Raw genomic sequence first — 15,745 nt, forward strand, 5'->3', positions numbered from 1 at the left:
GGCGGCTGTTTTATTTTGTCTGGGACGACCACATCAATCCTCACAGCTCATGGCTCTCATCACACCGCAACATGGATTTCTGCTTTATTTCAATGTCAACTCTCCCGGGCTGGCCACTTCACAGCTCCTGCTGAAGCTGCTCGGCTTAAATCTGGTGTGTCACTTTGCCTGTTGTCTGGCATCCGACACAAACCCTGCGATTGATGGCCTCTGTTTCCTCTCAATATCACCTTACAGCGAGCTAATGTCACTCCTATCAGTTACTGTGGCTTGGCTATATTAAGAACTCTTACAAGCTAAAAACGGCTGAATGCCAGTTTGTTCAATGGAACTGTTTACTCATCGATTACATATAACTTTCTTGTCACTCATCTCGGGGGGTCCTGTAAGTTCGTCAGGAATTTTCCCCACTTTCTTCAGCAATTTGCAATATTTTAAAACGTAAATGTGTCACCTCAAAACGATCTAGGACGTTTCTGTGATTTAGGGGTGAATATAATCAGTTGTTTACACTGCTCGTGTCAGTATCATCTGGGGATGATGCAGAAGAAAAGGCCAAAGGCCAAAGAAAAACATGGATTTCATTTTCATGTCCATAGCCTGTGCTAGAAGTGAGTGGCCAACAAACCAAAGAGCTTTAAGAGTCTTGTTTCTCTACCAGCTGGAATGTCTCCATGCTACCACCAGTATAAACGATCTACTATTATTTTTATGCCCTCTAAAAGAACACATTTGTTCCTTACCGTATAAACACTGAAGGTCCTAAGAGGTTAGCTCTAACACCACAAAAGAATACAGTATTCCTCAAAGTTTTCTCATCTAAAGACTTCATGAGCAGAATGAGCTGTCTAAGCAGCTCTGTGAAGGATTAAGGTACAGACAGTCCCTGAAGAATTTAACTGTAGCTCCAAAAACACTTAATCCAGGCCAGAATGAAGACAGGCAGACTTGGATTTTGAGCAAAATGCATCACGTCTACAGGGGTATTTAAATTCTTTTTCAGCAGACATTCTTGGGCCTCTCTTCAGCCTTTTTAGGGATTTATTTGGTAGACCTCAGAAGAAACAAAATACATGCCTTAATTTGAAAAGGTACCGATTTCGTCGCACCTCACCAATTAAACCACGAGCCAATGGATTGTCAGCATCAAATTCCTGTCATGAACTGATTATGAAGCAGCAAGCTGCACGACTACAGCAAGCATTCTCCGACTGCAGTGTCTCTGGCTGATTAACAGATACCAGGAGCACACAAACAAACTCGGGTACAAGACGCTTAACTGTGTGGTAAAGACTGAAGTCAGTTTCCAAGATCCAGGAGCAGCAGTCTTCAACCTTGGTTCTAGAGGAACTTTGTCATTTTGGGTTTTCATTCTTACTGGGCCCTCTATTACCAAGGTTAACCGACTGCTTGATTACATCTTTTTCCACTGCTTCTGGACTTGGTATTTGGTTTACAAAATGCCCGGCTTCTAGCATATTGTTAGCAGGAATGCAGACAGAAGTGCTCTGTTGTTCCTCAGCTTACTTATTAAATGGCTGCTCCCTTATTTTTGTTCAAACAACTTCACAGTTAACTAATTACTGAGGAAGAGATACAGCTGGAAATGGAACTGTGTCCAGCACTCCCACAATATCGGTTATCTGCAGAGGATGTTTCCAGAATAAAGGGAGTTTTGAAACCCACAAATTAAAAATTTACTCCATCTTACCCCTTTAGAGTTGAAAAAACACTTTAAAACCAATCATAAACAAATAGAGATCAGTTAGCGTTAGGTGGGAATATAATCATAATCAAATATAATAAGTTGAATAAAGAGTTCAGCTGGAAATAGCTAGGAACTTCTAAGGGCAAAGATATTCCCTCTTTGCCACAACCATTCTGGTCCTGAAGATTGTGTCTTCAGGCTTTCTTTCCATCTCTTACTCAACTAAACCCTCAACAAGGTTAATCAGCTCATTAGCAACTTTAACTGACCAATTTAACAGCTTCTCCCAACTCTCTGGGTCTTGCTGCTTTAAACAGACCTGAAAGACCTCTGAACTCACTGGCTATCCAGGATAACAACTGGTGATCCTCACTGCAGGGTGGAATACTGATCAATTTAATCACAGCACAAGGTTGTGAGAGTCTAGAATGAACTACTGAAACATGTTGTTGTAGCAGATACCCTGGGTTCTTTCAAGAAATGGATGAAATTAGATATTTGGTTTGATCAGCAACTAGCAAGTGTGATAGGCAGTTTAAATTCCCATTGTATCGTGAAGGAAATACCCTAAGAATAGACAGAACCAGAGTCACCAGGTCCTGAGTGAAGACAAGCTCAGAACAGTCCCCTCAGTGAAAGTCAGTCAGTCCAATATACTTCGAGAAGACAGTGAGGAGAAGCTCTAGCTGTCTGAATGTCACCTGCTTCTGGAGTCCAACCACATAGCTCTCATGCGCTCGGATAACTCAAAGTACTGAGGCTCAAATAACACACCAGCAGGACTGTTCTGCTAGGGAGCCGAGCAATCAGCATGTTCTAAATTCACTACTTCTAGAGGAAAAACAAAACTAGGATCTGTAACATGCAGCATGTTTTAGCTCATCAAAATATTGTGACTTTGTGAATATTTTTAAGCAAAGATAATGAGATGAGACGTGACTCCTGACTTCAGAACAGTCAGATCTTATATTGTTTTCTTTACAGCCAGCAGTCTGAAAGATTTATGTGCTTATGTTAATGGAAATCCCAGCCACAGAAGCAGCAATGCACACAATTAGTAGATCGTTATTCCCTGCAGTGAAGCTCAATCCGAGTCGCAATGTTTCAGATTAACCTCAAGCAAATGCAGCTGTATCTGATTATCTTCAGTCTCATCCTGCACTCAGGAGACATATGAAGCATCGAAGAGGGACACTGAAACTGACAGTAACTACATGCTCTGCACCTTGGGGGTGTTAAAATGTGGGGAAGTTTTCCCATTCTTTGACCTCACATTCCAAATTAGAAAAGTAAGAAATCTTCAGTACCAAAGGTTCACAACGATTGTGTGCTTCATGTATTATTAAATCAGTTTTTGCTATTATAGGGATGAAAAGTGCTATAAAAATTTAATAAAATCAATCATACTGAATGCCAGGCAGAAAAATATCAAGGACCCCACTTGGGAGAAACTTTTTTGCCATTTGGATATGTTTTTCAGAAAGAATTTCCCTCTTGTTAAAATAAAGATGGCAGAAGCATCTGAGTTTTGGAGTGCAGACTCATTGCAAATTATTTTGGACAACAAATGGAAAATTGGGAATAGGACTATCTAGAAAAGGTTTGGTGAATTTACAGATTACACACAAAATAAAAAAAAAGAATTAACTAACAGACATCAAACAATGAATTTAAATCCATAGTGCTAGTTACTCATCTAAGTTATTGATGTATATACAGTCACACATAACCATTCTGGACAACAGCAGGAGACACGTCTTTCCACACTGGGTGATGTCATCTGCTCTATCTGTTCTGGAACCTTTATATTCTTATGACCTGACCTAAACACAAGATAAAGACTCACAATTTAATATTTATGATGAAGTGTGCTCTTAAGACGCACAGTGTGGTTTGTGTAAGTGTGCCACATGCCACAAATGCTGAGGTTCCTGGAAGGCGGATGTGATGCTCTCATTGCAGCCTGATGTCCAAGTGCCCCTTTCAAAGACTGAAGGGATAAGAACAGCATCTGCCGTCAAAGGTACAGATGGGTAACCGCAGTGCTCAATTACCATGCAAGACACTGCGGACAGTTCTCGCAAGACTCAGATTAATGCGAATAATATGATTTGACAGCTGAGAAAGGTCACATATAAAAGGCGCTCAGGCAGATTGCATGTGAATATCTACAGGACTGGAGCACATACGAACCCAGCTGCAGACAACATGAACAGGGAGTTAAGGGCATCACCACAACACACAGAACCCCACTTCAGCAGCAAAATATTTTTTGAATGAGTTCGCATGGTCACTACTATTTATGAAAGGGACTTGCCTATTTTCCCCCATGAGTCATGAATGCTTGAGAGCCTAAATGAATTCATGATGCGAGGTGAATGTTATGGGATGGTGCTGCGTTAGTCTGGGCACTGCGTACGTGTGCAGTTCTTGTGTGTTTGAGAACACAAGAACAGTCACGAATTAGGGGAGGCCACTCAGCCTGTCCAGCCTGTCGGGCAGTTAGTAGTTAATTGATCTAAGGATCTCAGCCAGCTGTTTCATGGGCTTCACCAATATGGCTGGGTCGCTAGCTAATAACAGAGGCCATAGGGAGTATGGAACAAGCAACCCAGCCACGATGTCAAAGCCAGTCCCCTGGCTCTTACCAAGAAGCAGCAGGATGAGAAACACAGGCCAATTAGCCACTTGAACCCGAGCGAGCTGAACGGGCTCGTCCCCTCTCATGGTCTCCCACTCCACTGGGTCGTGCAAATGCTGCTGGAGAGAAACCGCAGGCAGGCTACCTAAGAATCCACAGAAAAAGCAATGCCCGATCAGAGGCAGGCAAGCGATTTTAAAAGTACTCTCCCCCCACCGGTGGGCCAGCCCTCTGGAAAAGGAATCGGCGAGTCTCTGCTCCGGAAAGCGGTCTCTGTCCCTGGAAGCTTCCAGGGCTCCCTGCTGCAGGGCTCTCTGGGCATGGCAGCTGCCTCGTTCTGCTGAGGCAAGTGACAGAGACGAATGCGAGTCCGTGGCTATATTCGGCTCCACGTTTTCTCGGGACAGACCGGCAGGGAGGCATACGCAGAAGACGGGTGGCCTGGCACGGCGCACAGTGCTGCCCTCTGGTGACGGTCAGGGGGAAAGAGAGTGGGCAGAGACAGGTGGCCTCCACACCTGCAGGGAGGTGGCAGTGGGGTCACTACAGCCGCCTGATCACACCTCACGTTACTGTATGCGAAGCGGCGGGCTGAAACCTGCTTATTAGCCGTTTTTCTTGGAAAAGACAAAGACCCAATCCCAGTACTCACTGAGCGAGCGATATTCTGTAGTGTATGGAGCCAAACATGAAAAGCACAACACAGATGAAAAGAATCAATGCATACCAGATGAAACCTGACGTACTTATTTAGGCTCCATACTGCCATGCTGTTAGAGGTCACTGAGAAGACTTTGATTTCTACCAGAGATAGTTAATTCACTCTGTACCGCACAATAATCAGCCTGACGAGGAACAGGACTGATACTGAGACTCTCCGGCAACCCATCCAGTTATAGGGTGCACTAAGTCAGCCTGCAGGCTGACAGCCAAAACACAACAACTACAGGCACACAGCCTTTCTGCTGCGAATGAGTGTGAATGACTTGCCCTTTTGTCAGGCATATGTGCTAAGCGACAGGTGGAGCAGATGAAAAAATGTCTGCTGTTCTCGGTTGTTTGCTGGTTTCTGTGTGGGCCTATTACCAAGGGTCCCGTCTGATTCCAGAGCTAGCCAAGAGAGTTTTAGACATGTCTGATATTTCTTGAAACAGCCTGGCATTACAGCAGGGGTCTGGCAAACAGCCTGTCATAAGCAACAGGGGGATTACAACTGGTTCGAAAGACCCAGTGCAGGTTTAGATCCACTTCTCTTGAAAGCAACGCCGAGAGCCTTGCGCTTGTCGTGCGTCGTCTTCCTCAGTCTGACAAAGACACAGCAAGTCTCGCCAGTAACCGTCTCGGACAGGACGCTACACGCAGGGGCAGACGCGACTGCTGGGAAAGCGGCATAAACAGACAACACACGGACACCAGATTTAGTCCCATCGCCCGCGCGGAAACTGAAAGGGTGCAGCAAAATCTATTTTTATTTTTCAGAGGCAGCAGTTCCGAGGCAGAGCTGTGAGCGGTCACTAAAATAGCCCCACAGCTGGTGCAGGAGATACACTAAACACCTGTTTCAAAATTCAGAAGGTAGGGATTACAGTTCTGCAATAGGAGGGCCTTAGATGACCTAGGTGTGACCTCAGACTAAAGAGTGTAAAATGTGCGAAATATCGTTATACTGACCTGAGAACATAATGCTCATTAATTTAGCTTCTGCCTCTGGTGAAACGTCTACAATTCAGGGTTTCTGTGTCCTCCCTCTTGTTTGTACAGGGCTTCCAAATGTCACTTAAAACCTGATTGATTGACTCCCTAACACCGAGACTACAGCAACACAAGCGTAGATCTCTTTACAGTTTACAGAAATCAGCCTTCTTCTCCCAGGACATTCACCTCAGTGATAAATGATGCATCTTAAACACACAGACAGAGCATTCTTGTAAAATCATGCAGAAGAAGCCAAGCCAGACTCAAACTCCCCAGCACACAGTTAACTCAAAGGCCTCGGACATTTTGTGCCGTCACAGAGCAGACTTTTATGAGCACCAAATGGCTCATACATTTTCGCACAGCTTCCTAACTATATTTTTCACAGAGTCGTTTTACACCAGGCAAGGAGCCTATGGATTAAAGGGAGTTGTTTTTACCTCTTTATACTGGACTGTGTAAGATGGATATTTTAGTTACATATATTTAGTTAAGACACAAAAAAGGAAGATTAAAGGGATAATTAACACCTGAAAACTGTATAACAGAAAGCATGCAATCCTGCCCCCGCAGTTTCTGCCCTAGCTCTACCAAAGCTCCCACAGTTTTGCTCTTCAATGTTTCTCCCTAAAGGACACAGTCAAGACGCGCTGTTCTGCGACCACACAATTACCAATGTCATTAGCGAGAGAAGAGGGGTCTGAGGATCCCAGAGTGGCCTCGAATTCCTCCTGCAGGCGGTAGGCTCTCTGCAGCACAGACTCCAGCTTGTGGATGAACTCGGCACTCATGATGTCCTGTGGAGAGGGAAACACACTCGTCAGCAACACCTAGGGCAAAGCACAGCGGTCGACAGGACCAGTCCACCCGGAGGGTCTCCTGAACGGAAACCCAAGACACCTCAAGAACAGTGGTTCAAACCCCAGGAGAAATACTGTGCAAGAGCAAATATAATTTTGCAGAGTTGTTTTTATTTCAATAAGAGCATATTACTCTTCAGGACTGACACGGAAGCGATTTTCTTTTGCTGCAGGAAATCTATCAATAAGTCATCCTTTAATCATACAATCTGTAGGCTTGAAAAAGTGATGTTAGTGACTCTAAATATTGAACCTTTAAACTGGTCTTCACTTCAAAATACCACAAAGAAGCTTTAATTAATGGGGGAAAAAAAAAAAATAAAATATGAACTCAATATGTATTAACCTTTCAAAATCTATTAATTGTTCCCCAGTCCGTATATTTAAAAAAGTCAGTGTTCATTCATAAGGTCTACAAATTTCTATCTCATAATAACTACTTGCAGTCTATAAATTTCCTTTAGTCAGATACCCTAAGCATCTGATTCCATTGGAAATCTCAAATAATTCTAAAAAGGAAATGTTTTTTATGGAATTGCTCATTTTTTAAATACTCACTGGATCTGGGATAATCTTTTGCATGTTTTTCAAGTCTCTGCTCAAGGCTTTGAACCCTATGACTGCACACGGGGGAGAATAAGGAAGTGCAGACTCCTCCCACCCTTAAGCCACACCCCCGCAACACATAACAGGCCCCGCCTCCCAGTACAGAGGTTCAGTGTTGATTGGAGGAGAGGGGTGTATCTCACAGACAGTGCCCGGGATGCTACAGGGGTTGCTGAGAGGGCTCTACTCGACTAATCTCATCCTGCTGTGCTCCATCAATTGTGTACCACTACTTGGGAAATCCCATCACATTCAGCTAGTGACATGACCCGGACTTAAAACTTTGAGCATATAGCCCAACCTGCGGGCAATCATCTTTACCCATTCAGCTACTCAGGAGCCCTGTAAGTAACTATGCCTCAGAATATCCAGTAGCGCTTAATACAAAAACTGAAACACCTCATGACTTGATAGTGTGCTATTGTGTAGCTGGGGCCTGCAAAACTGTCCTTTTCCAAGCAGGAAGAATAAAACAACCCCTGTATTACAATAAACGGGCTTTTGTCTGCTGTTGTCTTACGGCGTGATGCCGCGCCGCGGGTGTGGAGGCAAGAACAGGAAGTAGTAGCTCCACGCTCACCTCCACGCTCTCCTCGGCGATGGCGTCTCCTGCCCCCAGCTTGATGGAGCCGCAGTCTGCCTCGTCCTCTGCTTGGCGGCTTCGGAAAGTCAGGGCCTGCTCCCAGCGCCGCAGAGCCTCCTCAAAGAGCTCCATACCTGTGCCGGACAGCCGCTGTTAGAACCAGGCGCGCACAGCTGAGGGGCAGTAGCGAGACGTCTCTTTCCGGAGAATCACTGTCTGCCACCCAGGAGACAGCAGGAGCTCCCAATGTCCCATTGTGGACGTGGACTCCTGACTGCTCCTGTCCTGACTGAGCTAAGCAAGGACCACCAAGGGCCCTTGTAGCTCATTTGCTAGCTTTGGACAGGCTCGTGTCCTCTAGTGACCTCTGGCTAGTGCAAACCTTCCTTTCCCATCACGCCTTCCTGACTTACAAAACAACGTAGGTGCAGGTACAAATTCAGGTACGAGCAATTTGAATATCGAGCATTTGCACTGTACCGGACAAATGTAAAACTCGAGTCCGATTCGATGCTGAAAAATAGAAAAAGACCCAGAAACATTCCCGTTTTCTCCCCCTCTCCTCCATACAACTCGAAGAAAGCTCCTCACCTGAAACATCCTGCAGTTCTCCTCCGTTTCCTTTTCACTTCCCAGCAATGGGCATTAACCAGCGCTTATTCCTTTGCAGCTCGCAGGCTGACACAGTTCCATCATCTAATCTCATCTCAAGCCATGCGATAATTTTCATAGCTCCATACAGGCTACTCCACTAATCCAGCTGTAGTGTGAGCCTCCCACTTGTACAGAACTCTGAAATTTCACTTAAGAAGTCCAACTCTGCCTAAGGCAGGCACGCTGCTCTTGGTTATAATTCAGCGCCTGAACACGTGTGCACACATCTTCATTCACGTGCGAGCGCAAGCTGTTTCGGCCACGAGGCACGTGCACCACAGCGCTCGGCCACGAGCCCATGCAAGGACGAGACGGCTTCAGGCAGGTCACCAGCTCTAGCATCTGATAAGAGAGGCGCCAGGCTACGCCCCGGATCAACGATTCTCCCTGCGCCGCATAAAAATACTTCCAATAAGCTGAAGATCGGAATGCTCTGTTAAATTAATTTTAAATGTGCACATGCAAGCAAAAGCTTTATATAATTTAGCTCAAATATGCATAATTGCTGCACGACCAATCGGAACCATGAATATTTTGGAAACGCAGCAAGATTCTCCCCCATCAAAACGCATCCTACGTCAGTTGCATGCAGTGGGCGGCACGCTGGCGCAGTGCTGTGCATTGCTGCCTTGCAGCGCCGAGGCCCAGGGTTCAATTCTTGGGGTGCTCTCTGCGCGTTGTTTGTATGTCTGCGCTGTGTTTGCATGGATTTTGTCCAGGTGTTCCGATTTCCTTCCACAGCCCAAAGATATACCGATGGCTTAACTGGCTTCTGGGAAAACTGGCCCTGGCGTGACAGAGTGCCCTGCAATGGACCCGTTGCCTGCTGGGATAGGCTCCAGCTCCCCTTCAACTCTGTGTTGGAAGAAGAGGCTAGAAAATGGATGGATGGAGCAACTGCATACACAACAAACGACAGACACGATGGAATAAGCATACGCTGGAATGAGTCCTGACCTGGTTCACGTCACCCCAGCCTCAGAGTGAACTCACCCATGAGGTACAGGTTCTCAGGGGTTGTCACAGGGATGTTGACTGCGTTTATTTCGTTGTCCTCTGCCGCCTTGTCCCAGGAGCTGGAGTTGTTGGCACACGCGCAGCTGTTTGAAGAATTGACACTGTTTGCCTGGGGAAAAGCAAGCACATGGCAGGTTACTTCAAGGAAGAACTCAGACAGTGGCAAAGCACAGCCCCTCAGTCAATCAGTTCACTTTCTCTGTGTTTGAGCTTCCATCGCTTTTAGAAACAGGCTGGATTTGTTTTCGATATTTATTTATACATACATTTATTTCAAAATCTTTTCATTATTCATGATTCAATTGATTCAAAACAGAAGAATTCTAATTTATTTGCAGCTACAAAAGAAACTGAAGGACACTTAAAGGGTTTAGTTAAGATACAGGTCACTCAGATGGCAATTTATTCAACAAAAGACACTTTAGTTAAAACTTGTTTTAAACTACAACCTCTATATCGTTGAAAAGAGGGAGAAATGACGGCAAGAGAGTCTTACTGAGGCCAGACTTTGTGCTGAACCAGAAAACCTGCTGCAAAGCGCTCCATTGGGATAGAGATTGTAGGACTGACCAGCCTTGGAGTTCAAGGAAAGGCTGAGATTCTGTCTGCTACTGGAGCGACTTGAATCTATCGAACAGAAAAACAAAGCAGTCAATTAGACACAAAGGAACGTCCAAGTCATGCCTACGGGATGTTCTACATGTTTACAATCGACCAGGGTGGCCGACTCTGGTCCTGGAGAGTCACAGTCCAGCCGGTCCTACAGGTCACCCTGAAGTCATCAGCTCATATAGACTTGGAACGTGGGAGTTGGGAGCAATTTAAGAAGTTAAATGGCTAAATGAAGTCAGGAACACCCAGCTATTACCCTTGAGATCTGCAGGGTGTTGGGCTTTTCATTTATGATTTAAAGATTTTCCAAATGATTTCTTTACTACCTAATTGACCACATCTCTTGCTTAGGTCAAGGCAAAGGTTTTGCAAACTGATTACTCAAAGTGACCCATTAGACCTCCTGGGCCTCACCATGAACAGGACAGGCCACTAATGTAACAGACTTTACAGACCGGAAGCACACATTCTGTATACTCCATACCTCAAGAACATACTACATTCTCACTACAGTGAGTCGCGCCACAGCAATAATAATGGATTTTAAGAATTAAAAGCCCTGTGTTGAAAACAAGCAAAAGACAATATTCTGCCCAAGTTTATTCTTGCTGACACAGCATGCGACGTGCAGTGTTTTCAAACTCCTCGTTCCCATCAAACAAAAAAAACCCCACAGCAAAGGAACATGATGAAAGACCCTTTAAAGAACTATTTCAAATGTTTCCTGCCTTGTGGGTTTCGTTTCTGTTGTGCAGTAAACTGCCTTGTGTCTGGATGAAACGGGGGTCAGAGGTCCCGGAAATGAGGATTTTCAGATGGATCAGATCAAAGCAAACCGGTACACAATGACACCCGGCCTAAATCAACACGACGACAGCACGGTGATAAAGAACTGAAATGAAGTCACGTAATACGACAGTATAATGGAAATAAAACCAGCTGCACCGATGGGAGGCGAGCAAAGCAGCGCAGTGCAAACTTACACTGTTGCTGAGGTTTTTTTATTTTAATATTAATTCTGATTCATTTCTATTATTTTTTTTTCTGGTTGCTTGAGGTTTCTGGATGCATGATTATCGGACACGAGCGACGTACTCTGCTTCACTTTCCGCTAGACGAGAGAGTCATTTTTTTTTACAACACACTAAAACAACACCTATTACCATGCCCGTCTACTCTACCTTTCTCGGAGGGGGCGGTGGTGAGGAATCCTGGGACGAAGCTCTCCTGACCCCATGGAGGCTGTGGTGTCTTTTTAGTCTTCCCTTTCCTCCTTTTGAAGTGACGAGCAAGGAAGATCAGAGACACGGCGCCGAAGGCAGCAACCGCAAACAGCTTCTTCGCACCAGGGCTGCATCTCACCTAGGGGAGGGAAGGAAGACAACTGGGGCTGCGAGCTGCGAGCACACCAGAGCACCAGCGACCCAGCAGGCCTGACTCTGAAGAAGAGCTTGCAGAGATGAAACAAGAAAAGGCATTACAAACGGACTGGATAAAGCTGCACTTAATCCACTGCGAATCGTAACACAATAAAAGAGCTGCAGATAAACTGAGATCACGTCACGGAGCATGCAAATCTCATCAGCACTAGGACATTCGGTACCATGCTTTTTTATGTGCAATCTTTAGATACTGCCCGTCATTCCAGTGGAGCCAAAACAGTAAACAAAAATGGATCCATAAGGGGCAAATTTCAACTTCGTCATACAGTACTGTGCATTTTACGCATCATCTCAAATGAACGGAGGCAATGGCACTGATTTTACATTGCAATTCGACCATGTCCAGCAGTGGAAGAAAGCTGTCCCTTCAATATTGCACTCCCAGCTGCAAGACAAAACTGCCAAGCAGGTCAGCCAGACTGAACGCAGAATTTCTAACTATATTACTAAAGAGCAGGAAAAGAGTTTCTGCAAGTGCACTACAGTCATTTCGTCTTGGAGTACACCTCGGTTTTGGAAACAGTATCAATACCAGACAGACTCAATTATCAACACATCAATATGAAGGCCCGTATTAAGGATCAAACCTGATACAGAGTCAGGATTGTTATTCTTAGTTTTGGATACACGTCATCAATTAAGAAAACTAATTAACAAGCTAATCATATTATTCCTTATGGATATCAATTCTCCTGATAAATCGCAGTATTTCGGAACATAACCAGGACTGAGAACGTGGATCCTGTGAGTTTCGTGTGTGGCAGGAATGCTTATCAGAGCGACTAAGTGTTATCGCTTCAATCAATGGAGCAGCTCAGCTATAAAGGCGCCGCGCAGCACGGTAAGAGAACAGAGTGGGACACAGATGTGTCTGTGTGTGCGCAGAGCAGGGCTGGGCGTGGAATCAGGATGCAGAGCATGAAGGAGGCATGCAACAGTGATGAGAGAGCAGCTGCAGTGTGAAACTGAGCCCCGAAACAACACGGTCGTGATCTTATCTGCGGCTGTACAGGACACTGTGGCTCCCCGTTGCATGAAGGGTCTCTCCTGGCCTTCACCCCCCCCCCCAAGCGCCGGACCCGTTACCTGTGGGAGGGAGCTGTAGAGAGAAAGAGGGAGCTCCACGACCCGCAGCGCCACGGTCTTCAGGGACGACTGGGAGTTGACGTTATTAAGCGCGTCTTCAGTCATGCTCCCCGTCTCCCATAATCCCCCTCGAGCAGCCGTTTACCCCATGCCCATCGCGGCCTCTGCTGCTGCTTGAAGGCTGCCCAGGACAGCTCCTGGATGAAGAGAAACAGCCCGAAGGCAGATATCTGAGCGCTGACTGCTCCTTGTGCATCATCAGGCACCAGGCGCGCTTCTGTCTGACCTCCAGCTGTAGCACATCGCAGTGCCAACCGCATTACCGAAAACCGCCTCAGCAGAGAGACTGGCACATTACCACTACTATATCATTGTTATCACTACCTGCCGAAACAGGCAGGAAGAGCCAAATAGGTCTCCTCTCGTTTGTAAGTATTCTTCAGTTCTTATTTGAAGCCCATTTTGACCTGTAACCATTTTCGCTTTTCAAAAATTATATTTTATCTTGTTGCCTCCCTCCCCCCTCCCCCCTTCGCTTGAACAAAGACCGATTTGCATACATATAAATGCACGATCAGTCCCTTGTGTCCCTCAACTGTCCCTTCTCAGCCCAGAGCAGGTGCTTACGGGACAGCGATCTAATGAGCTCGCAGACTGCATTCGGCAGACTGCTCGCAAACATACCCCACCCGATTCATAGGCCATACTTTGGATTAGGTTTCCCTTCCCAAATGTGCCTGTGCACCAACACGCTCCTGCAGGCCTCTCCCCATCGTCAGGATAGGGACACTCCACCACCCTTGTGCACAGCGAGACAAAGCAACGCCACCCGGATTCAGCTCGCTAACCAACTACAAGGGCTGTGTCACTCGGGAGGGCGGAGCGGTGGCTCTGTGGCTGGGAGGTTGCCGGTTCGTATCCTGCGGCCGGCAGAGGAATCCTACTCCGTTGGGCCCCTGAGCGAGGCCCTTAACTCCAGCTGCTCCAGGGGCGCTGTATAAATGGCTGAGCCTGCGCTCCGACCCCCAGCTTCTCTCTCCCTGTCTATCTGATCTCCGTGCTCAAGGGCTGCCCTCCAGCAGGATTCAAACACCTCTTTAAACCTCCATCTTCTCCAGGACAAGGAGGGGCTTCAGCCTTTGCCCCATTAAGCAAATAATGAGCTCAAATAACATGGAAGGAACCCCCAGAAACCCAGGAACCGTGTGGCCCCCCAGGACTGGAGCTGTACCCCCCCGAGCACAACTGCCAAACGTTCAGCTCTGTTTGTGTCTGCAATGCAAAAGGGACCTCACAGCTGATTACAGTACATGCTCCCAGACTGGGGCTAGAAAGCTTATCAACAAGACGATTAGGTAGGCGCACCTGCTTAGCGCTGGTCTTTCAGGCTCATTAGTCCCCTTGACTCCCCCCCCCCCCGCTGAAAAACCTGTGAGGTGAACGAGAGCACGTGGCACAAGGGGGAGACCTGGAGCTCCCACCTGCACAGAGAACTTGCCCTTTCGACATTTACTGCTCACCTGTGGGTCTGTTATTCACACATTCCTTGGAAGAAAAATTCTAAATGCTTGTTCGTTAACCTAGTTAACTCTCCTCTGGACGGAAGATTTCGAATTAAGATTTCAAACAATGCAATTTAAGTCTATAATATATAAATATACAAGCGTTAATTCTAAAACTAAATTTCAAGTGGCAGAATGTCAAAAGAAAATCATAAAACGAACTGATTGTTAAGGGCTATAATTACTGTAGCTGCGTGCTGCTTTTACTAGCAAAATGGGATGAACAAAATTGCAATAACCCTGCGCTGTGCAATCAACAAAAATGATATCAACTACCATATCTGCAGAAGGCAGCATGCACTTACGCAAATTCAACACAAAGAAATAAACCATTGTCTACTACGGTCAACAAAATTGATGATACATTTAAATCGCTTGCCGGTACCAGCGATAAACCTAATTCCAGTAATAGCCGAATCCTAACCCCATAAAACGTGTGAAATCTGTCCGTTTGATTCGTTTACAAGTCAAAGGAAGGCAGGTGCACAATAGGAGTAGTTCAGGCAGCTCGCTTTCAAAGCAGAAGCTACTGGGGTGATACATTTGACAATCAGGGCGCTGAGGACCCCCAAAAAAACATTTTTGCAATTGCAACATGCAGTTTTGCCTGTGCTGTTACTGTTAGGAAGAAAAACGACACCACACGCACACACACCGCCCCGGTCCCTATACCAGAGACTAGCAGTCGCCAATACACCTTACTGATGAGACCAGAGCCTTACCGTCAGTTTAATAACGCGGTCTTCACGGCAGCCGCCAAATGCCGGAGTTTCAAGACGAGGAAACCTACCTACCTACCTATCCAACCTCCCGAGCTGCTACCAGAAATCGCTAATTAAGCCTCACGGTGCCATTGCGATCAATTGCAACAGTGAGTGAGTGCCGCCTGCAGCCTGACGGAGCAACTTGTCGGCGCTGGGAACTGCTTCCTGGGTCAGAGAACAGCCTTGCAGCAGCCTCAGGGCTGTGCTGAGATTGCATCTGTGTGGGCGACACCCTTGTGAGTCCACCAGCCTCGCATCTATTGTTGCAATCGGCTTCATACTCATTTGAAATGTCCAGAAATTCCTCCCCCTTCTCCTTTTCCAAAGTATGAGCCGATGCGCGATAGAATTGGCAAATTCTCAGACTAGCCTCACAAAACACCAGCCCTAAGTGGAAATTCAGTAAGACGCCGGTCTATGACAGAGAGGCACGCTGTCTGATGGTAGTCATTTTTATTACCAGTAGAAGTTAATTCCTTGAGCATCTTAAACCAATACATAGCAGTTCAGACCAT

General features: G+C 46.1%; 1 protein-coding gene across 2 annotated transcripts in view; it reads right to left on the minus strand.

Annotated features, from left to right (window-relative positions):
• The window catches only part of miga1 (mitoguardin 1), a 29,588-nt gene extending 14,205 nt beyond the window's left edge, over positions 1-15,383 (minus strand). Inside the window, exons 1-7 of one of the 2 annotated variants that reach the window (XM_088926549.1) lie at positions 15,189-15,383; positions 12,905-13,101; positions 11,558-11,738; positions 10,261-10,391; positions 9,741-9,873; positions 8,091-8,227; positions 6,718-6,841 (exon numbers count right to left, since the gene is read on the minus strand). In XM_088926549.1, the coding sequence (XP_088782675.1) occupies positions 6,718-6,841; positions 8,091-8,227; positions 9,741-9,873; positions 10,261-10,391; positions 11,558-11,738; positions 12,905-13,009 (811 nt within the window). In that variant the 5' untranslated portion in view covers positions 13,010-13,101; positions 15,189-15,383. The remainder of the gene's footprint in view (positions 1-6,717; positions 6,842-8,090; positions 8,228-9,740; positions 9,874-10,260; positions 10,392-11,557; positions 11,739-12,904; positions 13,102-15,188) is intronic. The other variant, XM_088926550.1, reaches the window with a different exon arrangement.
• Between the last annotated feature and the right edge of the window lie 362 nt (positions 15,384-15,745).

Source organism: Atractosteus spatula, chromosome 11, assembly GCF_055471065.1.
Source record: "Atractosteus spatula isolate fAtrSpa1 chromosome 11, fAtrSpa1.hap1, whole genome shotgun sequence".
NCBI lineage: Eukaryota > Metazoa > Chordata > Actinopteri > Semionotiformes > Lepisosteidae > Atractosteus > Atractosteus spatula.